Here is a 21,437-nt window from a genome sequence, read left to right on the forward strand (position 1 = left end):
CGAAAAAGAGGCTGATCTGCGTCAAAATGATGTACACATCCATTCGATGTTGTCGACTTTGGGCATGATATGTTGAATGACTTTGCGTATGATATGTCGATATGGTCATATGGACTTTGTGTGCCGTTGACGGTATATACGAAGGCGAAAAAAAATGTGCATCTTTACTCAGCCCACTGGACGATTGGCCCACCAATTAGCCCACACTCGTACGGCCCAAATATAATAACAAGCTAGCAGGCCTCCATCTTGGCAAAAAAAAAAAGGTAAGAAAGAAGAAGAAACAGGGCACTCGCTTGCTCGAACTCCAATACCCCGCCGCCGCCGCCACCAAATCCACCTCGCGCGCGCGCTCTGACGTGCTTGCCTGCGGGCGGTGGCGCTGCTCTTCCTGCTCCGCTCTTCTCCTCCATTCGTATCCTCGTGTCCGTATAAGCGAGGCGGTGGCGGGGCGCCGATCGATGCGCGCTCGCTCGGTGACCTAGTGCAGTGTAGCTCGCGCGGAGGATCTCAAGAGTCTGGATCGGCATGGGGAAGAAGAGCAAGCAGCGGCCGGAAGGCGACGGGGACTCCTCCTCGGCCGCCGCCCAAGCCACGGAGGCGCCCGAGCCGCCGCGGGAGCAGGCCGTTGCCGATTCGGCCGCGGCGTCGAAGAAGAAGAGCAGGCGGCTGCGGGCCGGTGACTCCGACACCCAAGCCACGGAGGCGCCCGAGTCGCGGGAGCAGGACGCCGCAGCCGCCGCGGTGGCCACTGCCGATTCGGCCCCGCCGTCGAGGAAGAAGAGCAGGCGGCTGCGGGGCGGGGACGCGTCGGAGGCGGTTCCCGCCGCCGCATCCCCGGCTGGCGCCGATTCAGGTAACTCCCTCCCTCCCTCCCCACGTTCACGCTCTAGGTCTCGCGCGAACGCGAGGGCCTAGTAGTGCGCAGGTTCCGTGGCTACGGCTACGGTCCTAGGGCCTAGGGTTAGGGTTCATCCATTTGGGTGTGCTGTGCTTTAGCTTCGTGCATAAGGTTCCATGGGTTCATTTCGCGGTTGCTTCTCGGGGCACGTTGCGAGCTCGGATTGCATTTGCACAACAGAACCCAGGCCGGTTTGTTTTTTTTGCCTTGGATTTCCTGGACATAGCATGCTCACGGAAATGCTTTCATGGCTTCTGCAGGGATGGGGTCACCGGAGGCTGAAGGGAAGAAGCATAAGCACAAGAAACGGAAGAAGAATAAGCAGGCCCAATCCCCATCGGATTCCGATGCTGTTGCTGCGAGTAAATCTGTGAATGACTGCACTGATGGGGAGGGTGCTCTAGGAGATGTAGGAGTTAGTATAAATCCAATAAATGGAGAGGATTCAGGCTTTCCTGAGGCGAACCTTGGAGAGGAGGGCACAAATGAGAGGAAGAAATTTAAGGTCAAGAAACGGAAGAAGGACAAGAAGGAGACATCCCTTGCTGCAGCAGATGGAGGGGATGGTGCGCCGGGAGATGATGAAGCTAGTATGAGATCCAGAAATGGAGAAGATACAGACCATCCTGTGGTAAGCATTGCAGACAAGGAGGCACTGGAGATGAATGTGAGTAAGTCCACGAGACGGAGGAAGAACAAGCAGGCGCGATCCGCTGCTGCTGTAGCAGATGCCAGTGATGTTGCAGCCAGCAAATCTGGAATCGACTGCACTGATGGGGAAGGTGCTCCAGGGGTTACTGAAGTTAGGACGAGTCACGGAAATGGAGAGAATCCAGACTGTCCTGAGGTGAACATAGCAGTGGAAGGGATACCTGAGAGGAAGAAGATTAAGCTCAAGAAAAAGAAGAAGACTAGGCAGGAGCAATCCCATTCTACTGTCTCAGATGGTGGTGCTGTTGAGGCAGACAGATCTGGAAATGGCTGCACAGATGGGGATGAGGCTTCAGGTGATGCTGAGGTTAGTATGAGCACCAGAAATGAAGAGGACCCAGACAGTCCTGAGGTGAACATTGCAGAGAGAGGGACACCTGAGAGGAAGAAGATTAAGCTCATGAAACAGAAGAAGAATAGGCAGGAGCGATTCCGTTCTGCTGTGTCTGATGGTGGTGCTGTTGAGTCAGACAGATCTGGAAATGGCTGCGTGGATGGGGATGGGGCTTCAGGTGATGCTGAGGTTAGTATGAGCACCAGAAATGAAGAGGGCCCAGACCGTTCCGAGGTAAACATTGCAGAGAATGGGACAGAAGAGAGAAAGAAGCCAAAGTCCAAGAAACTGAAGAATAATAAGGAGCGATCCCCTTCTGTTGTACTGGATGCTGGTGCTGTTGCCGCAGATGAATCTGGAAATGGTCGTATGATACGCAGAAACGGAGAGGATGCAGATTGTGCTGAGGCAAACATCACAGAGCAAGGGACATCAGATATGAAGAAGCCTAAGCTCAAGAAACGGAAGAAGAACAGGCAGGAGCAATCCCCTACTACCGTTTCGGATGTCGGTGATGTTGTTGCGGGTAAGTCAGGATATGGCAGCACAAATGCGGAAACTGCATCACGAGATGCTGAGGTAACCATCACTGAAGATTTGGTGGAGGTAAATAAAGACTACTCTCAGGAACCTAAGATCAAAAAGCGGAAGAAAAATAAGCAGGAGGAATCTAATTGTGCTGTACCAGATACCGGTGCTGTTGTGGCAGATAAATCTGCAAAAGGCTGCACAGATGGGGAAGGAGCACAAGAAGACTCTGAAGAACGAGACCATCTCAAGGTAAACATAGGTGAAGATTTGGTGGAGGAAAATAATGGGAATCAAGAAAACTCTAAAAAGCCTAAGCAGAAGAAAAGGAAAATAAAGAACAGTAATCAGGTAGACGTTACTGAGGCACCCTCAGTGGATGTTGTTAAATCTGAGGTTATTGCAAATAATGTCTCATTGGCATTGGTTCACGATGTCAAAACAAATGCAATGGCCAAGGATGATTGCCTGCATGCAAGGAGGGACACGTCAGTTATTATTTCCATGACCTCCACTTCACAAGGAAATCATAGAGGGAAGGTTCAGGACATCTACTCACCAAGAGGGTCACTTGTAAGGTTTCAGAGGAAAAAACTTCTTATACTTGATCTTAATGGTCTACTTGCGGATATCAATCAAGACCACCGCAACGCTCACTTGTCACACGCAAAGGTTCGAGGCAAATTAGGTAAAGTTGCTTCTTTAATATTTCATATACTGTTGTTCTTGGTATAAACTTGGATTGGATATCTAACTCAAGACGCTAATTTATGATAATTTACTACTGCACAGTCTTCAAAAGGCCTTACTATGATGATTTTCTGAGATTTTGCTTCCAGAACTTTGAGCTAGGGGTATGGTCGTCAAGAATGAAGTACTGATTCTTTTCTCCTACACTTATTCACTTGCCATGATTCCACTGGGTAGTGCTAATTGAAATTTCTCTGCAGAGCAAATGTGGATACAGTTGTCAATATCCTTATGAGGGATCTAAGACGGCACCTTCTATTCTGCTGGGTAAGTAATGGGAAAGCATGTATACTTGCTACTTCTAATCTCAGACCTATTTGTTTTATTCATGGTTTGCACTTGGAGAATAATTGCGAGAAAAGCCAGGTGATGTGCATTTGTAGTCTGAGAAATGTTTGAAAATGTCATTGCAATATTATTTCCGAGTTCTTTTTTAGTTTCTCTTTCTGTAGTTTTGGTTGCTCGTTTCTCAGGTCCTAATGCATTCACCCCTCTAATTGATCAGGACTTATCTAAGTGCACTACTACTGGGTATAAAACTCTTGAAAATAAACAGAAACCATTAGTATTGAAGGAACTAAAGAAATTATGGAATAAAGAGGAGCCTGATCTTCCATGGGAGCAAGGGGAATTTTCACCTTCAAATACGTTGCTTGTGGATGATTCCCCTTACAAGGCTCTGCGCAATCCGGTACTGAGTTCTCCCCTGTCCCCGTTGTTCAATTTATGTATGCTAAGCTCGTTTGTTGCAATTCACATATATTTTCTCTTGAAATATGTATTGTTCAGCCACACACTGCCATTTTTCCTCACCCCTACAGCTATCGTAACAAGAAGGATAATTCATTGGGTAAGATTTACCTTGTAAGGTTGTTTTACTGTTCTACAAGCTTGTCGGAATGACTGCTGATTCTTAATCCATAAACAGGACCAGGTGGAGATCTTCGTGTGTATCTGGAGAACCTTGCTGCTGCAGATGATGTTCAGCATTACGTTCAGGAGCACCCGTTTGGTCAACCTTTCATTACAGAGAGTGATCAAAATTGGAATTTCTATGTGAAAATACATGAGAAACTGGAGAAGACCATAGCTTGATGGTCCTGAGATTTCATGCCCATCAGCTAGAGCTTTGGGTGGATTCTTGTTGCATGGCAGGAATTTTTGACTCCCAAGTTTTGTTTGTTCACTTGGCACGACTACTTGTAGGCTAGTTTAGTACTAGTTGCATAGAGCAAATGGACAGGGTGTACTGTTGATTCCAGCAATTTTGATACTTATTTCTTGTTCGGTCCCTGCTTAACCTGAGCTAGACAGGCTAAGTAGTGTACACAAAGAAGCACCTAATACTTCTGCACCTGTACTTTAGTTATACATGCTACCATGTGCCATTAGCCATTTGTTCCCCTGTATCAAGGATAACAGGGTTGTTGTAATAGTTAGTTCCAATTCAAAAGGGTCTCGTGAACTATGTTGTAAGGATGTTGCAATTTTGTATGCAAATGCTGTAATCTTTTTACATTTGTTGAACTCGGGTACATCCAATGCTATTGACAATTGCAGTAATAACAGATATTATCAGTGCAAATGGTATTGATGGTTCAAGTGTTGTTCAAGTCAAGGACTAGGAATCTATGCTTTTTCCCACCATTTCTTTTGAGAAGATTTCTCCTCACTACTTTGTTCCGCCTGAATCTGGATGGCCTCACAGAGTTAACTTAAGTGTGGCATTTTGTGCAAGATATTTCCAAATTCTGTCATTTTCTGAAATTTGGTTTTTGTCATTATTATGTGTAAATTTATGAGTATGATAAGCGAAAATTGTGTCTGTGTGGTTTGAATGCCATGCTCATGCAAACCCTGATGTTGGTGCTTGACACATGTCAGCATATGTATCAATTATTCTCATGATGCTGCATGGACCAGCAGTCCCTATTCATGCTTCCTGAGTCATTCTCTACAGTTTCTGATAGTGCATGCTTAACCTTCAGATACATCATCTTACATACATGAATGGATGCAGGTACCTGGTCTTGGATGGAGCTGGAAGCCATTATTGAGGATCCATCCAATGTATCTAAGTGGTTACATATTTACATGTAGCTTGAACTGGTACTGGTGAATGTCTGCAGCAAGTGCCTGATCTGGTGATGAGCCTATGCTTTGATGTCAAGTGCAGGTTGCAGAGTTAGTCACGAGTTGCATGCTTCAAGTGTAGGAAGGTGGCCACAGGACTTGCAGGCAGGCAGCATATCCTGGGGAAAGCAAGGTCATACCTGATCTAGCTGAAAATCTTAAATTGCCACACTCTTCTGATGATAGCCAAAGGCTTGTCAGTCGGTATGAGTGGCTCCAGACAGTTTAAGAATTCCCAGCTTATAGTTCCTTTCTAATAATGTTCTGACAGGTCAGGCTTAGTACGAGCAATAAGCCGATAATATATTGCCTGCCGATTCCAATTTTTCGGTATACCATTTGAAAAACTGCGTATTCACGCACATTGGCCAGATATAGCCAACCAATATATAGTTTGTGGCCCACATATATAGATACTTCTTGTATGTTCGTATGATTCTCAGGATGATGCCCATGCTGGAGCTGCAATGAGATGCATTTAATGAAATACCAATCGATTTGTGTCTGTTCATGGTTAACTTGTGACCTGAGAGCATGGCAACATCAAGCGATGGACCATCATCATGAAGACATCCTTTTCTGGACAGGTAACAACAATCACATCACTTTCAGATATAAGAGCATGCACAAAGCAAAGCCCCTGTAGATTTGCAGTGGCCTGTATGCTCATGACTCAGGAGGTTAATTGTGCCCATCATCTCATGCAGCACGTGAGAACTTTTTCTTTCCGTTTTCCCTTTTTGTGATACAAATCTTACTTTTCCGTTCTGCTGCGGTTCAGAGTAGTATTGTGCTGCCAGCAACTTTCCTTCTTTTCTGTTATAAATGAATGGTGATTTGTTTCATACTTAACACAGTAGACAATGTACTAAAATAAGATTATTATTTTTCAGTTTCATCTCACCGTTGACCCAGCGGCAAAGCAAAGGGGAAGAGTGGAAGACATGCCGTTGGGTAGGGTGGATGATTTTGCTACATGGAGAAGTGAAACCATCCAAGTAAAAAGTATCCACAAAATAAACAAGTAATTTCAACTATTAAACTGCTGGACCCAATGATCTTGATTCCATCAATGACTAAACAGAGTTCTGAATGCTGAGTGTCCCATCTCCTGTTCTAACGGTATTGCTGCAATCTCGATGACATCCATCTTAATTATATAAAATGTTAGTTTAGAGATCGATGACATATCTGTCTATCCAATGTGATGGCTTCCATGTGAGCTGGTGATGCAAGATTGCAGTAGTACTCTTGATGCATTACATATTAAACACCTAGATAATGAGAGACCATGCTGTTTTTTTGACTGGTCTCACACCTCAAGATTTGCTTGCATACTTGTTGGTTAGCTAGCTCATGGAATCAGCCAAAGGATGAGGAGACCTGACCTGCCATGCACAATGCACAGCTGATCTGGTCTTCATAGGGCTCACATGGCTGTTGGTGCATGTGGGTGGGGAAGCTTCTGATGCAGGGAAAGAAAAAAAGAGAAAAAGGGTAACAGAAAAGGGTATGCAGCACCATGTGCCAGCCTAGCTTGTGCAGATAGGTCTTTTGTTTCTTTGAACATGCTTGCTTGGGGATGGATTATTGGTGGGGTGGCTCTTGTCCTTGATAGCTTTGCTACTAATTGCCATTGTAATTGCCACTGTATACCGACTTTTTCCTCCATGTGGTGGTTTTGGTGCATCTGCAATTCTGCATGCTTTTTTCTTCTTGGATCATCACTTCATGTCCAAATCTTATTATTAACCATCCTCACTCCTAATCTGTACCTTCTGCAAAATTCTCACCCTGATTAATGACTACTCACCATTACCTTACACCTTTTTCGATAATAATTGTCACGTTGTGGTGAATAAGCCAAAGATCATAGTAAGGTCAATGTAGTGAGATCCCCACATTTTAATAGAACAGAATTGATAGACAGGCAGTGTGCATCTGACCTTGCAGATGCTGCACTGAATTGAAGGATAATCTACCAGCTATAGTAAGGCTCTTTTTAGCTTTAAAATGTAAAGATGGAGACAGAGATCAGATCTTGCCCCCTGCTAGCAGAATTGCTTGGTCATTATTTTACCTTACCCTGCCCGTACTTGGGGCTAAACAAGTACCACCTCTTCCTTAATGACATTTGCCTTACTGTACCAGCTGTTGCAGGTTTCTGAACAACTTCAGGTTGGTGAATGGTGAGTGTGTCTGATCTGGACAGTCATGTGTTTGGTGCAAGGAGAAACCACTACATGGTATGTTCTTCTGTACGATTTTAGGATATTATTAACCATCCTCACTTGCAAACCATTTCTGTTGTACTATTAACGAGCATCACAATGGTAATTCTGATTGCAATCCATATTTTGATTCCTTTTCTTTTATCGGTTAGCAGTTAAAAGGGTCCTCTATGCCATTGATCAAGATGGATGAGGCATCTCTTTCAACCCTCAATGCTTATCATGATTTGGCTGATTGGAGTCTTAGACTGAATAATACCAGTATCAATGACCATTCATTATCATTGCACAGAACAGCTCAGGAAAAGTTAGCCTGCCTCTTTCAGCTAATAGGATACACTGTCAAATATATTTTTCTCGAACACGCCGAGCCGACGTGTCATTTCCATTAAGAAGAAAGAGGATACGCTGTCCAATATAATCATGTCAACTCTATATATGTCTGTGTTATGTTCCTTTCACCGCCCACCTAACAGCAAGAATTAAACTGTGGTCCGGAAGTTTAATGGTCGTCAAAATCTAATTAATATTGTAACCGTAAACGGCACATAAGGATAGCAGTTAGCTACAAGATCCATCTCATACACCTGCTTTCAATAAAAAAAAATTAGCCCAGATCCTATATACATACATATATATTTTACTTTTGTTTTCTTTTGCTGCACACACCTTTATGGTTATCAGCTTCTTCTGTTTAGGTCAACTCTCAAGTCTCAACCTGCCAAATTTGATGCTACTAGTCATCCACAGTTGAAACAGTTTGCACAACTGAAAATACCAATTTCATGGAGGGTACTTGGGTCATTTCACCCAGCCGAGAACCATATCATCCATCCCTTTATCTTCTCAGCTTGGCCGCCACAGTGCCACCTACAGACCTGCTAAATAGTCTGAATCAAATAAAAAAAGAACCGTAGATTAAAAGAAGAATATATGCTCTGAATCTCTTCCAGAAAAAAAAAAGTTGGTCTGAAATCTTAATCAAAGGATCAGAAGAAATAGAAAAAAAAGAGATGTGCAGATTAAAAGGAGAAGAAGAAATGGTGTTGTTCTACAGAGGGGACTGCACAGCACTGACACAGCATGGCAATGCAGCAATGGAGATGCTTCAAAGCCAAGACTTGCAGCTGGTTTTCTTCCTCACCTCACGGATTCACACCATCAATGCACTGTTGTTCGTTGGCCCTGCACTCCCATTTAATGCACCCTTGACCAAAAAAGATGCAATTAGTGCACAAGCAGATCATTTGCAGCCGCACTAATTACAATGCCCAGCTAATTTGTTGCAAGAATACACTTTCAGATTTAGCAGAGCATCTTCCTCTTTTACCACCACCAACCCAGTTTGGAAAGAGAGGTTTTACTGAAACCCAACAAACTTCTTCACATTCCCCAAAATTGTTGTTGCCCTTGCAAAATGCCAAACTGGTGCTTGATGCAACCACACACACAATCTCTCCCTTTCTCTCTCTCCAGATAGAGACACAGGCACCATGCCTCATGGTGGGTAGGGGCCAGGAGGACCTTGGAGAAGCACATGGGGTGCTGAGAAGGAAACAAGGCCCACAGCCGCTAATTTGTTAGTTAGGTAGTTACATTGCTTGGAATTTGCCAGGTCCCAGTACCCAAGTGTACATTGCCAGTCCTCAAACTGCATTTAGCAGGACACTAATGTACTCACATCCTGGTAAGAGTGGATTAAACAAGTCCAGAGTCCTACAATCCCCAGGCCTTCTGTCAACCCTCTCTCCTTCTCATCCTCACAAGTCTTTCCTTCTTTCCTTCTACCAGTAATTAGTAGAGAGCAGCATTCAGCAAGGAGAGGAGGGATCCGAAGAGGAGGAAAGGTAGGGAGGAGGTAGAAGAAGAGCGCCTTCTTGCAACCCACCCTTCTCCTTCATCAGACCATCTGGCGCCTGGAGCTGCGGAGGGCGGCCATGTCCCTGATGCTCAGAGTCACAGGGGCCACAAGATCTCCTCCCTCAGAGAGGAGGCCGAGCTGCTGAGATGTTCTTCTCCTTGAGCTGGTAGCAAGAATCGGTGGTTGGTCGAGCGCTCCTCCTCTCCGCATTTTGGGCATTCCTGTGCTCCGGGTGGAAGGAGGAGGAGGATGCCGGCCAAGTACTTGCAGGCGTTGGGGGAGGAGAGGCGGCCGGAGCTTAACCACCGGCAGGTTGGCTGCGTCACGGGGATCCTGCAGGCGTTCGACCGCCGGCACCCCCTCGCCGCCCACCATGCCCACAAGAGGCTTCTCCCTCCAGGCAATCCATCTTTCTTCTCCTCCTACTGCTCCAAAGATGGATTTTTTTCTTTGCCTGTTTCTTTCTTGTATATCCATTTAGGCACATCGATTTTGTTTTATTTTATTTGTTTCTGTAGGATTGCATTTCACTGTGCAATCAGGCTACTGGATGGACACAGTAATCACAATTAGGCCTCCACTTTTGGGAGATAGATCAGGGGTTGACTTACCATGAGTGTAAAGAGTGTTGCTGATGCATGCTCCGGTTTTTTTTTTTTTGCCGTTCTTTCATCCTGGATCCTGCATTGAGTCGGTAGGTGCTGGTGGCTGTTCTTGAGATCTGGCCGTCTCCCCTTGTTTTTGGGTGAGACTGCGAGATGCTGGAATTTAATTGGCATTTTTATATGTAGGGTCAAAGCAGGTGTAGTAGAAGTTTATTCCTGTAATCTGTAGATTGAAAACTTCAGTTCTATATCTATCCAGCACTAATTAGCCGGAAATTGGTCCCAGACGACCGACAAAATCAGTCGCTGTGTTGTGCTGGCAGATTAGAATCGTGCTTTGGATAATAAATCTATGTGAAAGTGTTGACAGCACTGACAATGACTCATCAAATTAAAAGAGGGTAGTTTCTGGAAAAAATGTTTATGTTTGGAGTTTGGACATCATTTTTTGTGTGTCTAGATATCATTTTTTTTCTCCAACATGCATCAAAATGCATGTCATTTTGTATTAACTAGCGTGTCGAAATGATACAAACACACATACAGAGAAAGATTAAAACGAGAAGGCAAGAACTATTTGTCTAACCTTGCAAAAGAACAAAGAGGCCAAGATATTGAAAGCTAACTTTTTTTAGATAATATTAAAAGCTAACTACCTAGCAGAAATCCTAAAGCAAGAGCTAGAGCAATGACAACAATGATACTGACATTTTTGTTTCTTTGTAAGGCAACAAGATTAATTATGGCATTCCTCATGGATGTCCTGTGTATTGTTTGTATAAGAAACAAATATTTTGAGGAACCATATGCTTCTTTAGGAGCAAACATGAACCATATGCATCTTTAGGTTGACTCAGCGTTTGACGTTTTTCACTTACCAAAACAGGCAATGCACTGTCAAGCAGCCCGAGCGTAGGGGAAGAGCGCACAAGATATGGACCCCAGATTGTTCTTGTAAGTCTTATTTATTTATTTATTTCTTCAGTAGGCATGCATGTACTGGCTTTCACAATCTGACTGACTTGCTGCAATCTGCATTCAGGACAAGAACTTGAGTAAAAGCTGGATTGAAAATCAAAGAGCATCATGTACAGTGGAGTTATCACAGACCTCTTATTCATCATCGTCATGTTCATCGTTCTCCTCCCTTGATGGCAACAGGTCAACACAACAGGACCTATCATCCACTGATCGAATGCTATTTCCAGATAAACCTTTGAAGTGCTCACCGAAGCTCAAGAGCTCTCCTGACAGTGACCATGGACCAGATTACTACCTGGATGATACACTTACCGAGTCCCACAACATGTCCTCAGGTCAATCCAGCCATCCAACTGCTGGTATAAGGAATCTTGTAAAGGATTCAATTTATAGAGATACCCATGTTTTGTCAGTCAGAACTTTCACCAATGAACCAGTGAAAGATCACAAATACAACTGTGGAGATCCAGGTACATGCTTTGATGAGCCGCCTACCAGTGGTATCCAAGGAAAGAGCAAGGGAACCATGGACATAAATGAGTCGCTCCGAGTGTTAGCCAAGCTCAGGGAGTCCACTCGGAATCCATCTGATTCTGGCCTGCAACCAAGGTTGTCTTTTGATGCTCCTCGATTCTCGTATGATGGGAGGGAATCGGCATCAAAACTTAGGGAGATGCCAAGATTATCGCTGGACATCAAGGAAGGTCCTCTTACGGCTTGCGAAATGGAGCCCTGTTCGAAGCCAGGCATGAACACTGCAGAAAGGAACAGCAATGCTGATAAAGAATTTAATGCAGTCTTGGAGAACCATCAAGAACAACCAGCCTGTAAACGTCTCCCGAGTGTCGTTGCAAAACTGATGGGATTGGAAGAGTTGCCTGAGCCTAGCAACATGGTGATGTCATCACACGCATCCAAATCAGTTCAAGAGAGAAAGCAAGAACCTCTGCTGATTCCCTTGAGCCTCTCCTCTCATAATGAGCCTACTCGCCGGCAACAAAGGAATCTGGATGCAACGATCAGGAACGTTCCTAACTCTAAGTTCCCAGCTGAAACTGCACCGTGGAAACAGCAAGAAAGGATTGTGCTACCTAGAAAATTGCCAAAGGGGTCCAAGGGGGCTCATGGAAAAGAGCAACCTGCTGCATCTGTTTACAGTGAGATAGAGAAACGTCTCAAGGACCTAGATTTTCAGCAATCGAACAAGGACCTGAGGGCATTAAAGCAGATCCTGGACTCAATGCAAGCAAAAGGACTACTGCAGAGCAAGAAACGTGAGCAAGCTTCTATGCTCAATTTATATGATGACAACTACGATAGCCAAGAGGGTGCTGTTGCTAACCCGAGACTGAACACTAGCACAAATCCCAATCAGACGTCCAAAGGACCCCCATCATCATCAGCGGAAGAAGAGAGCATTGTGGAAAGATTCTTTAAATCACCTATCGTGATCATGAAGCCTGCAAAATCTGCAGACTTGCTGGGTGATAGTGATACTGATTCTTCTGTTATTCCATTGGGGGGCTTGTCAGATCTGCCACAGCTTCGGACAGTCAATGGCACTGACAAAAAGAAAAGCACACAGAACAATAGGGCAGCTATTGAGCAACATCCCAAATCTAGTCCGAGGGTGCTCGTTTCTCAATCCCTTGCTTCTTCTGATAGGAAACCAAATGGAAGGAAGGAAGTGATTGGCAAGAAACAAAAGTCAAGCTCACAGTTGATGACTGAAAGCTCATCCAGAAGACAGCAGTTGCCAAGAGAACACAATGAAAGCTTGCTAAAGCATAAAAACTCCACAAGCCCCAAATTACCACAGAAAAAGCTCGACGTCGAGCGGAGGGGTAGACCGCCTACTCCTTCTGTTGAGTCTAGCAAGAACCAGAGGCAATCTGCAGATCGTAGTCACTTGGATACAGTATCACCCAGAACCAAAGTTAGAAGAAATCTCACTCAAGGTGAAGATGGCCATCAAAATGGTACGAAGAATAGGACAAGGAGCCTGAAGCGGCATGGCGATGATGTGTCTACAAGGTCGGATGGCAGTATGAGTGTTGTATCAGAGCTGGACATAGAAGTCACAAGTGCTGACAGATCTGCAGAAGCTAACGTTTCGAGCTTCCAGCCAGGCAATCAAACTCCACCAGGAAGGAATCCACAAAAAGTGGTAAGTCACCCCTACCCCTTCATTATGTAGTCGGGGTTAATACTGAAGACTTAAAATTCCTATATATGCTATGCCACTTCTCTAAATATTGTGGTGTTTGTCATTTGTCCAGAAAACATCTTACGATGTAAACAAGGATGTGCCATCTACAGATCCTACAGCAACTATCCCGGAGCGGCCAAGTCCAGTTTCTGTCTTGGACTCTTCTTTTGACCAGGAGAATTTTTTCCATACAAGCAAGACCTCAAATTCACCTAATGTCGGTAAGTTAGCTATTTCACCACATTTTCTGCTCTGTTTCTTGATTATATGAACTGGAAACTGTGTTCCTTTTTAAAAAAAGGAAACTCAAAGAGAATTTTGCTACAGTTAAATGGAAAGTACTTGAAGAGTTTTTCACTTTGATGCTCAGTTTTCCTGGATCAAGGGATCATGAATCTCTTTATGTATACTCATTTTCATTTATGTATGGTGTGAGTGTTCATCTAAAAAATGTCTGAATGCATATGTGCAGTCAGTAGTTATTTTACACAGCACAAGTAGTACCCTAGTCCACAGGTGGAATTCCACGCTTATGAGTCATCTGTTTTCAATCACTGTACCTTAATATTGTCTATAAAATCATTTCGAAAGATTGCAGAATCATCAATGAAACTGCAAGTCAATATTTGGTTGTCTGTGCACTGCATGTTCAATCTGTCAAAAAAGATAATATCAAACTAATTATGACACTGATGTGATGTTTTCCACTGACCGATTCCATCTTCCTTGGAACTCGCAGATGATGAACGACACCCATCAGATGAGTCCCAGAAGCCATCTGATACAAAGCCAATGAAGGTCACTGCTCAGCCCAAGAACAGTAAGCTCGCGAACGTAGCGAGCCTTCTTCAGAAGCTCCAGCAATTGACCGCAAACAAGGATGACGATGACGCCCCTCCTGTTGATCACATTGCTTTCTTGTGCGAGACACAAAGTGTGGACCATCGTTATGTGTCCGAGATCCTACTGGCCTCAGGCCTTCTGATGAAAGACCTAGGTTCGGGCCTGTCACAAATCCAGCTCCACGCTTCGGGGTACCCCATCAACCCCGACTTGTTCCTCGTGTTGGAGCAACGAAAGTCAGGATGGATTTCCAAACCCGAGGGTGTCCATCAGAGCAGAAGGTCCGATGATCCCCAGAGAGCTCACCGGAAGCTAATGTTTGACTCTGTGAACGAGCTCCTCCTTGAGAAGTACGAGAAAGAAACCTCGTTCCGTTCAGCCAGCTCGCTCATCGGAGCAAGGGAGCTGTCCAACGGTCAGCAGTTGGTGAAAACCATTTGTTCGGAGATCGAATACCTGAAGACGGAGAGATCACGGATGTGCCAGGAAGACAGCAGCAGCAGCGTGATACCGGACGCAGAGATCCTGCACAGGCTGGAGGGGTGGACTCCGAGCTTTGGCCAGCAACATCTCCCTGGGATGGTGTTGGAGATCGAGAGGTCGATATTCAAGGAGCTCGTCGACGAGGTGGTGCGTGGCGAGTCTGCTGACGGAGCGCAGGCAAAGGCTGGCAGGCGCGGCAGGAGGCGCCTCTTCGCTTGACACCCGCGTTGGGACAGTAAACTGTGTGAAGATTTGGTTTTGTGTGAAGAGAGGAAGGAGGTACATATAGGCTGGTTGTGTGAGGATTGAGTGAGCAGTGCAGAAACCTGAAGTAGGAATGCATATTATTCTACATCTTAACTTAAGTCAGACAGTATTTTCCCTCTGGAATTTGTGCTATGTATGTAACTGTTGCTGAATTCAAATAATTGAATGGATTTCATAGTTTCAAACAGGGAAAAGCGTACGCGATCCACGAGTGCAAACTGTTCTGAAAACTCATAATTGTGCGTCTAAGAAACTCCCTAACAATGTAAAAAGAAAGCTTACATGTGTATGATCAGATGTCTGTACAAAGGTCCCTATCGATCATCTTTTTTTTTAGGGTTCCTATGGATCATCTCGTCAGTACATAATTATTCAATTTTCCGGGGTTTCTGGGCCTCAAACATGGGCTGGGCTCTCATCTCTGCACTAATGTCTCCTGGCCCGTCCAGATAGAAAGAAACATCCTCTCAAAAAATAAATAGAAAGAAACAAATGGAAATTTGAGTTCTCTTTCAATTTCGCTTAACGGTCCAGCCCACCTTAGCTTAAGCCCACTGACGGCCCGATCTCCCCGTCTATAAAAGCATAAACCCTAACGCCTCCCCGAGCTCTCATCCTGCCCCGCGCCGCCGCCACCCCACGAGACCACCACCCACCGGAAGGAAGCGAAGGAGGAAAGATGGTGTCGGGTTCCGGCATCTCGGCGCGGCGCGTGGTGGTGGACGCGCGCCACCACATGCTGGGCCGGCTGGCGTCGATCGTGGCCAAGGAGCTCCTCAACGGGCAGCGGGTCGTCGTTGTCCGGTGCGAGGAGATCAGCGTCTCCGGCGGGCTCGTCCGCCAGAAGATGAAGTACCTCCGCTTCCTCCGCAAGCGGATGAACACCAAGCCTTCCCACGGGCCCATCCACTTCCGCGCGCCCTCCCGCATCTTCTGGCGCACCGTCCGCGGCATGATCCCGCACAAGACCCCTCGCGGCGAGGCCGCGCTCGCCAGGCTCAAGGCATACGAGGGCGTCCCGCCTCCCTTTGACCGCACCAAGCGCATGGTCATCCCCGACGCGCTCAAGTACTACGCCGCACCTGCTGTTCTTTGATCCTTCCTTGCTTGCTTCTGCCTGATGGTCCTCCGATGGCGGATTTTGGATGGGATGGTCTTAACTGTTATCGTTGCGCAGGGTTCTGAGGCTGCAGGCGGGCCACAAGTACTGCCAGCTCGGCGAGCTCTCCAAGGAGGTCGGATGGAACTACCAGGACACCATCAGGGTATGTTCAATCGCTCTTCTTGTGTCATCCCTCTGAACAGAAAGTTGGTTGCTGTGATTTATGCTTATGCTGCTATGATTTACTATGTTTACTACGGTTGTAACTGAGGCTATGTGGTATTGCTGTGTAATATTACTATTAGCTGCTGCATTGTGTGAAAATACATATAGACCTAGTGGAATTGTTGATTTTCAAACGTTAGTTACAAATTGATTCGTCCTAGGGCGAAATGCTGAATTGTGGTACTTATACTTTTGCTGAAGGCATGTCTCCGTCTATGTCCATGCTTTCTTTCGTGGTTTGCTTGTATTCCAATAATTTGCTGTGTGTGAGAGTGTGCTGATGACCATTGTGGTGCCATATGGATTTATCCATGTTTAGCTTTGATTGCCCTTGTATTTGTTTTGCGAATTGAGTTGGGCAACATGAGCATGATGGGATGATGCAGAAACTTGGACTGATGTCCCTTGATTTTTCTCAAAGATGATGCTATAACCAGCTACTTCTGACTAGTCATGCTACTGTTTTGGCTGAAAATGCTATCGTTTAAATTTGTTTGGTCCATATAACTGAATAGATTTATCTCCCCATGTGTAATAGCAGTGTTTAACATTGTTTTCCTTTTATTTGTTATACTCTTATCTGCAACATGAGCATGATTAGGATGATGCAGAAACTCGGACCAATGTCCATTGATTTTTCTCAAAGATGATGCTATAACCAGCTACTTTTGACTAGTCATGCAACTGTTTTGACAGAAAATGCTATTTTAATTTATTTTTTTGGTCTTTACAACTGAATGGATTTCCCTCACCCCTTGGATTATCAATGTTTAGCTTTGTTTTATTTAGTTGTGTGCAACATGAGCATGATTGGGATGACGCAGAAACTCGGACTGATGTCCGTTGATTTTTCTCAAAGATGATGCTATAACCAGCTACTTCTGACTAGTCATGCTACTGTTTTGACAGTAAACGCTACTCCCTCCAGCCGGAATTACTTGTCGAAATATTACATGTATCTAGATTCTTTTTACACATAGATGCATCTGTATTTGGGCAAATTTGAGACAAGTAATACCGGTTGGAGGGAGTATTGTAATTTGTTTGGTCTTTACAACTGAATGGATTTCCCTCATATTTGACCAATTTTGACATCTTCTCATTTGAATGTGTATTACTTGAAATGATTTCCATAACCAGCTATTTTCAATCAATTATTTTGCCATTTAGACACCACACAATCTCTGTGGAAAGGTTTTTTTTTAACCACTTGTTATGGCTTTTACCCTTTTCATCTGTTTGTTTTTTGTGTGCTTACACTATAAGCCTGTCATGTGATATAAATATTTGCTACTCTTGATGGGTACTCCCCAGTTGACAATCATAACCACCAAGATCTCTGAGGCTATACATTTGTATATCTGCAACTCGATTTAAATTTATATCATGGCTGATCACCTATTTGTGTTGTGAAAACTTGCAGGAGCTGGAGGAGAAGAGGAAGGAGAAGGCTAAGGTCTCCTACGACAGGAGGAAGCAGTTGGCCAAGCTGCGCGTCAAGGCCGAGAAGGCTGCCGAGGAGAAGCTGGGTTCTCAGCTGGACATCCTGGCGCCAATCAAATACTAGACTACCGCCTGATGATCTGTGATCTTGTTGAGATCCTGAAAACTTGCATTGTCGGTTTTGCTGGATAATATCTGTGATCTTTACTGCAGTTTCCGCTAGTAGTGTTAAGGTGTTCATGAGATTTGAAATTGCTGATCATCTATACTATTCCCGTCTTGTAGCAAATGGATTGTTTGTTTATTCTTGGAAATGCTATGATTTTGAGATTGGTTTTTTTCCCTCGTGAGGTTTCAAGCTGCTGCTGCTGTTTTCTCTTCATTTCTGTTCCATGATTGCAAGCTGTTTATAGCCGTGCAATTCGTTTGCATTGTTGCTGCGGATTATCATCAGAACCAGGACTGCCCTCTCTAGTGAACCGAAGCGCAAGAGGCGTAAATGCTTCCAGCTGAGTCTATTGCAACGTCAGCTGGGTAGCGTCTGCTGGGCTCGTGGTTGCACTTTGTCGTGCTGGGCCGGGTCCTCATCCAAATATTGGGCTGTAGATCCTTGGAAGCCTACATGTCCCCAAGCCAAATTGGCCATGGAGTCGAGTTGTCAAGATCTCTGTCTGTATCAGTTTGTTCGTGAGATTTGAAATGGAAACGGGGTAGAAAGTTGGGCATTATTACTTTCTACACCTGTGAGAAGAGATCATCAGAACACAGACCTTTGAGCAAGGCTCCTTGCATTTGTATTTCTCAGCCCTGAAACAAGATGCTGCCAGCGATTCCAACCCAGCAGCAACATCCCAAGAGTGCAGAAACATGGTAGCAACACACATTTAACAACAACAAACGAATTCGATTGCGAAGATACCGATGACGATGTTGGAGGAGTATACAGGTAAAGTAAAAAGGTTTCAGGGTGTTTATCATCTTGCTATGTATGCTAAGGAGGTAGCCAGGCCCGGGCATGCATGGAGTTCCTATGAATGTACATCTTGTCCCCAAATGCTGAACAGCCCACTGTCACGGCAAGCTCCGGTAACCTGCACACAGCAAAATGGCACTTGTCAGTGACGACGGCCGACGGTTCCACGATCCCGAATGGTAAACATTCATTTGAATATTATCACATCAACATAGTAAATGGTGTCGAATCTATACTATACCAAAGTGAACTAAATCAATGATCATGGGCAAGAAGTGGATAAAATCAGTCTATGTAAAGAGTCCATGCTTCTTACCTCCTTTTTCGCTGTTTCTAGTAAGAAGGCGGTCGCATGTCCCTTAGACGCCTAACAACATGCTTCATTCTGGGCCTAGCAGCAGGATTTTCCATCGTGCACATGACCCCCAGGTTCAGGATCTCAACAAGATCATCGTGAGGGGCCTTATCCCACAAGCCTTCAATGAAGAAGCCACGAACTCTGCCACTTTGCATCATCTTAATAGCCCAATTGATGATGTTGAAACCGTCTCCGTATGGGGAAAATGATGGATCCAGGGCTTGCTTATCCGAGATCAGCTCAAGGAGCACGACACCATAGCTATAGACATCAGCCTTCTCGGAGACGCGGCATGTCATTGCGTACTCCGGTGCGACATAACCGAAAGTGCCAGCGACATTTGTGGTTGCATGAGTCTGCGAGTTCCGAAGAAGCTTCGCTAACCCGAAATCAGAGAGATAGGCATTGTGATCATTGTCAAGCAATATGTTGCTTGGCTTCACGTCTCGGTGCAGGATGCGGGGGGAGCACTCGTCGTGCATGAACGCGAGAGCATGAGCAATGTCCATAGCAATCTTGTGAAGCTTCCTCCAGCTAAGTTGCCTCTTGGTTCTCTCTTGTATGAACCTTTCCAAGTTGCCACCTGGCAGATAGTTGTATATCAGGAATGTCTCCTCATCACTGATGTGGAACCCTACCAGCGTGACGAGGTTAGGATGACGACACCGCCCGAGGGTTTCGACTTCTGTTTGGAACTGCTTGGCACCCTGTTGCTTCCCGATAGAAAGCCTCTTTATCGCCACTAAAACCCCAGGCGCAACCTCGGCTCTGTAAGTCGCGCCGAAGCCACCACTACCAATACAGTTGCTTGCATTGAAATTCCCAGTGGCACGGACAATCGCTTCGTAAGTCAGGTCAGCTCCGATATCAACACCATCAAAAACCTTCACTTCCCTTCTGTTGCTTGACCGCCTTTCCCGGCTCGGGTTACATTTCCTTGTGCAAATGCACACTATGGCCACAACAAACATGATAACAAGAACAACTGATGCTGAAGCAGCCGCGGCAATCTCTATCATTCTCAAGTGAGCAGCTTTGTGGCTATCATCAGACGGCGTGCCCTTGTTCACCTCGGTCAGAACCCGACTGTTTCTGAATTCAGGGATGACTGTAAATAACTCACTGGACCCAGGACCAGTAGGTGGATTTACCACTGAACTGTCAGCTGCCACCGGGGAAACATCAACCACTTCAACTGATACCTTCTTCTCCACAGATAACAGATTGTTGTCAAGCAGTAAAGAAGTCTGATTTCTAAGTGCAACAAGATCACTGGGCACAACTCCTGACAGATAATTGGACGACAAATTCAGAACACTGAGGGACCTCATCTGTCCCAGACCAGACGGCAACTCACCACTGAAATTATTCCCACCCAACGACAGGAACCTCAAATTCTTCAGCTCCTTGAGAACAGAGGCGGAAGGCACTCGGCCATGGAGGAAGTTCTCGCTGAGGTCGAGCTTCATTAGGGAGCCGCAATGCCGGAGTTCAGGAGGGACGCCGCCGGAGATCCTGTTCCCGGCCAGGTCCAGGACCCGAAGCGCGCCCAGTTCCCCAATCCCCGGAGGGATGGAGCCGGAGAGGTGGTTCCCGGAGAGGTCCAGGATTTGGAGCCCTTCAGGGAAGGCGGCGGGCAGGGAGCCACGGAGGGCGTTCCCGGCCAGGTTGAGCACCTCGAGGTTCTGCAGCCGCCAGAGACCCTCCGGGATCTCGCCGACGATGCCGAGGGAGGGCATGGAGAGGGATTTGAGCTCCGTGAGCCGCGCCACCGCCGGGGACAGAGACGGCGACAGAGACCCGCGGCGGCCGGAGCGGAGGGAGAGAGCCACGACGCGGCGGGAACGCGCGTCGCAGCGCACCGCCGGCCATGAGCAGTGGTTGGTTTCGTGTTCTGGTGTCCAGTGGTCGAGGATGCCGTCGCCGGAGCCGGAGGAGAGAAGGCCGTGCTTGAGGTGGAGCAGCGCCGCCCTGTCGTCGTCGTCCGGCGAGGAGGAAGAGGACGAGAAGGCGAGGATAAGGTGGAGGACGAAGATGGTGGCGGTGGCGGTGGCTTTGGTCGTTGTCCGGCGAAGGGAAGCCATCGCCGGTGCGGCCGACAAGGTCGTTGCTTTGGAGGAGCTCTGTGGACGAGTCTCAGTCAGTGGGAAGACGGAATGAGTTGAAGGATGTCTCATGGGCACACTATTTTGAAGAGTCCTAGTATATTAAACATAGACCAAGAAATGGACTGGGGTGTAATTTGAAACAAATCGAGGGGGTCGACTGCTAGTTTCTGGTTATTCATCCCCCTCTTGATTTGTATTCGTATTCGCTAGAACAATGTAGTTCCAAATCACACTAAACAACTCTCTCTCAAATAAAAGATCACCCTAAACAACTCTCTCTAAAAGAAAGTCACCCTAAACAACGATGCTCTTTGCCCTTAAGGAAGTTTCGCTTGTGCATTAATTTTTTTGGTTATGTATTTTTTTTTCTAGTGATTGTATTTGGATCGGC

General features: G+C 45.9%; 4 protein-coding genes, 1 long non-coding RNA gene and 4 other non-coding genes across 9 annotated transcripts; 7 read left to right on the plus strand and 2 right to left on the minus strand.

The window, feature by feature from the left end:
• The first annotated feature begins 280 nt into the window (after positions 1 to 280).
• Positions 281 to 4,809, plus strand: LOC100845524. The gene is made up of 7 exons (XM_003557636.4): positions 281 to 856; positions 1,162 to 3,162; positions 3,267 to 3,348; positions 3,425 to 3,491; positions 3,730 to 3,915; positions 4,014 to 4,074; positions 4,153 to 4,809. The coding sequence occupies exons 1-7, from the start codon at positions 529 to 531 to the stop codon at positions 4,317 to 4,319; spliced, it is 2,892 nt and encodes a 963-aa protein (XP_003557684.2). The 5' UTR covers positions 281 to 528; the 3' UTR covers positions 4,320 to 4,809.
• Positions 4,810 to 7,776: 2,967 nt separating this feature from the next.
• On the minus strand, positions 7,777 to 10,252 carry LOC112269923. Its single transcript, XR_002962186.1, has 3 exons — positions 10,061 to 10,252; positions 8,733 to 8,795; positions 7,777 to 8,478 (listed from the first exon to the last, which is right to left on the minus strand). It is a non-coding gene; the product is annotated as an uncharacterized LOC112269923 (long non-coding RNA).
• On the plus strand, positions 9,134 to 15,024 carry LOC100845831 (protein LONGIFOLIA 1). Its single transcript, XM_014896403.2, has 6 exons — positions 9,134 to 9,275; positions 9,380 to 9,849; positions 10,941 to 11,008; positions 11,097 to 13,202; positions 13,315 to 13,465; positions 13,984 to 15,024. The coding sequence occupies exons 2-6, from the start codon at positions 9,699 to 9,701 to the stop codon at positions 14,787 to 14,789; spliced, it is 3,282 nt and encodes a 1,093-aa protein (XP_014751889.1). The 5' UTR covers positions 9,134 to 9,275; positions 9,380 to 9,698; the 3' UTR covers positions 14,790 to 15,024.
• Positions 15,025 to 15,437: 413 nt separating this feature from the next.
• On the plus strand, positions 15,438 to 17,952 carry LOC100846133 (60S ribosomal protein L13a-4). Its single transcript, XM_010230160.3, has 3 exons — positions 15,438 to 15,905; positions 16,015 to 16,102; positions 17,588 to 17,952. The coding sequence occupies exons 1-3, from the start codon at positions 15,517 to 15,519 to the stop codon at positions 17,729 to 17,731; spliced, it is 621 nt and encodes a 206-aa protein (XP_010228462.1). The 5' UTR covers positions 15,438 to 15,516; the 3' UTR covers positions 17,732 to 17,952.
• On the plus strand, positions 16,536 to 16,616 carry LOC112270256. The gene has a single exon (XR_002962655.1). It is a non-coding gene; the product is annotated as a small nucleolar RNA R12 (small nucleolar RNA).
• On the plus strand, positions 16,761 to 16,841 carry LOC112270254. Its single transcript, XR_002962654.1, has one exon. It is a non-coding gene; the product is annotated as a small nucleolar RNA R12 (small nucleolar RNA).
• Positions 16,974 to 17,054, plus strand: LOC112270253. Its single transcript, XR_002962653.1, has one exon. It is a non-coding gene; the product is annotated as a small nucleolar RNA R12 (small nucleolar RNA).
• LOC112270363 lies at positions 17,429 to 17,511 on the plus strand. The gene has a single exon (XR_002962754.1). It is a non-coding gene; the product is annotated as a small nucleolar RNA SNORD24 (small nucleolar RNA).
• Positions 17,953 to 18,490: 538 nt separating the features above from the next.
• Positions 18,491 to 21,192, minus strand: LOC100846641 (LRR receptor-like serine/threonine-protein kinase RPK2). The gene is made up of 2 exons (XM_003557640.4): positions 18,897 to 21,192; positions 18,491 to 18,698 (listed from the first exon to the last, which is right to left on the minus strand). Exon 1 carries the CDS (start codon positions 21,113 to 21,115, stop codon positions 18,914 to 18,916), a length of 2,202 nt encoding a protein of 733 aa, XP_003557688.2. The 5' UTR covers positions 21,116 to 21,192; the 3' UTR covers positions 18,491 to 18,698; positions 18,897 to 18,913.
• Positions 21,193 to 21,437: the final 245 nt, after the last annotated feature.

This window comes from Brachypodium distachyon, chromosome 1 (assembly GCF_000005505.3).
Source record: "Brachypodium distachyon strain Bd21 chromosome 1, Brachypodium_distachyon_v3.0, whole genome shotgun sequence".
Classification (NCBI taxonomy): domain Eukaryota; kingdom Viridiplantae; phylum Streptophyta; class Magnoliopsida; order Poales; family Poaceae; genus Brachypodium; species Brachypodium distachyon.

Excerpts from the sequence above, each read along its gene's own strand:
- LOC100845831 (XM_014896403.2), top strand. The coding sequence starts at position 9,699 with ATGCCGGCCAAGTACTTGCAGGCGTTGGGGGAGGAGAGGCGGCCGGAG. Across the intron at positions 13,203-13,314 it reads GAAGGAATCCACAAAAAGTG|AAAACATCTTACGATGTAAA; the intron begins GTAAGTCACCCC and ends TCATTTGTCCAG. Across the intron at positions 13,466-13,983 it reads CTCAAATTCACCTAATGTCG|ATGATGAACGACACCCATCA; the intron begins GTAAGTTAGCTA and ends TGGAACTCGCAG.
- LOC100846133 (XM_010230160.3), top strand. The coding sequence starts at position 15,517 with ATGGTGTCGGGTTCCGGCATCTCGGCGCGGCGCGTGGTGGTGGACGCG. Across the intron at positions 15,906-16,014 it reads GTCATCCCCGACGCGCTCAA|GGTTCTGAGGCTGCAGGCGG; the intron begins GTACTACGCCGC and ends ATCGTTGCGCAG. Across the intron at positions 16,103-17,587 it reads ACTACCAGGACACCATCAGG|GAGCTGGAGGAGAAGAGGAA; the intron begins GTATGTTCAATC and ends GAAAACTTGCAG.
- LOC100845524 (XM_003557636.4), top strand. The coding sequence starts at position 529 with ATGGGGAAGAAGAGCAAGCAGCGGCCGGAAGGCGACGGGGACTCCTCC. Across the intron at positions 857-1,161 it reads CCCGGCTGGCGCCGATTCAG|GGATGGGGTCACCGGAGGCT; the intron begins GTAACTCCCTCC and ends TGGCTTCTGCAG. Across the intron at positions 3,163-3,266 it reads AAAGGTTCGAGGCAAATTAG|TCTTCAAAAGGCCTTACTAT; the intron begins GTAAAGTTGCTT and ends ACTACTGCACAG.
- LOC100846641 (XM_003557640.4), bottom strand. The coding sequence starts at position 21,115 with ATGAGACATCCTTCAACTCATTCCGTCTTCCCACTGACTGAGACTCGT.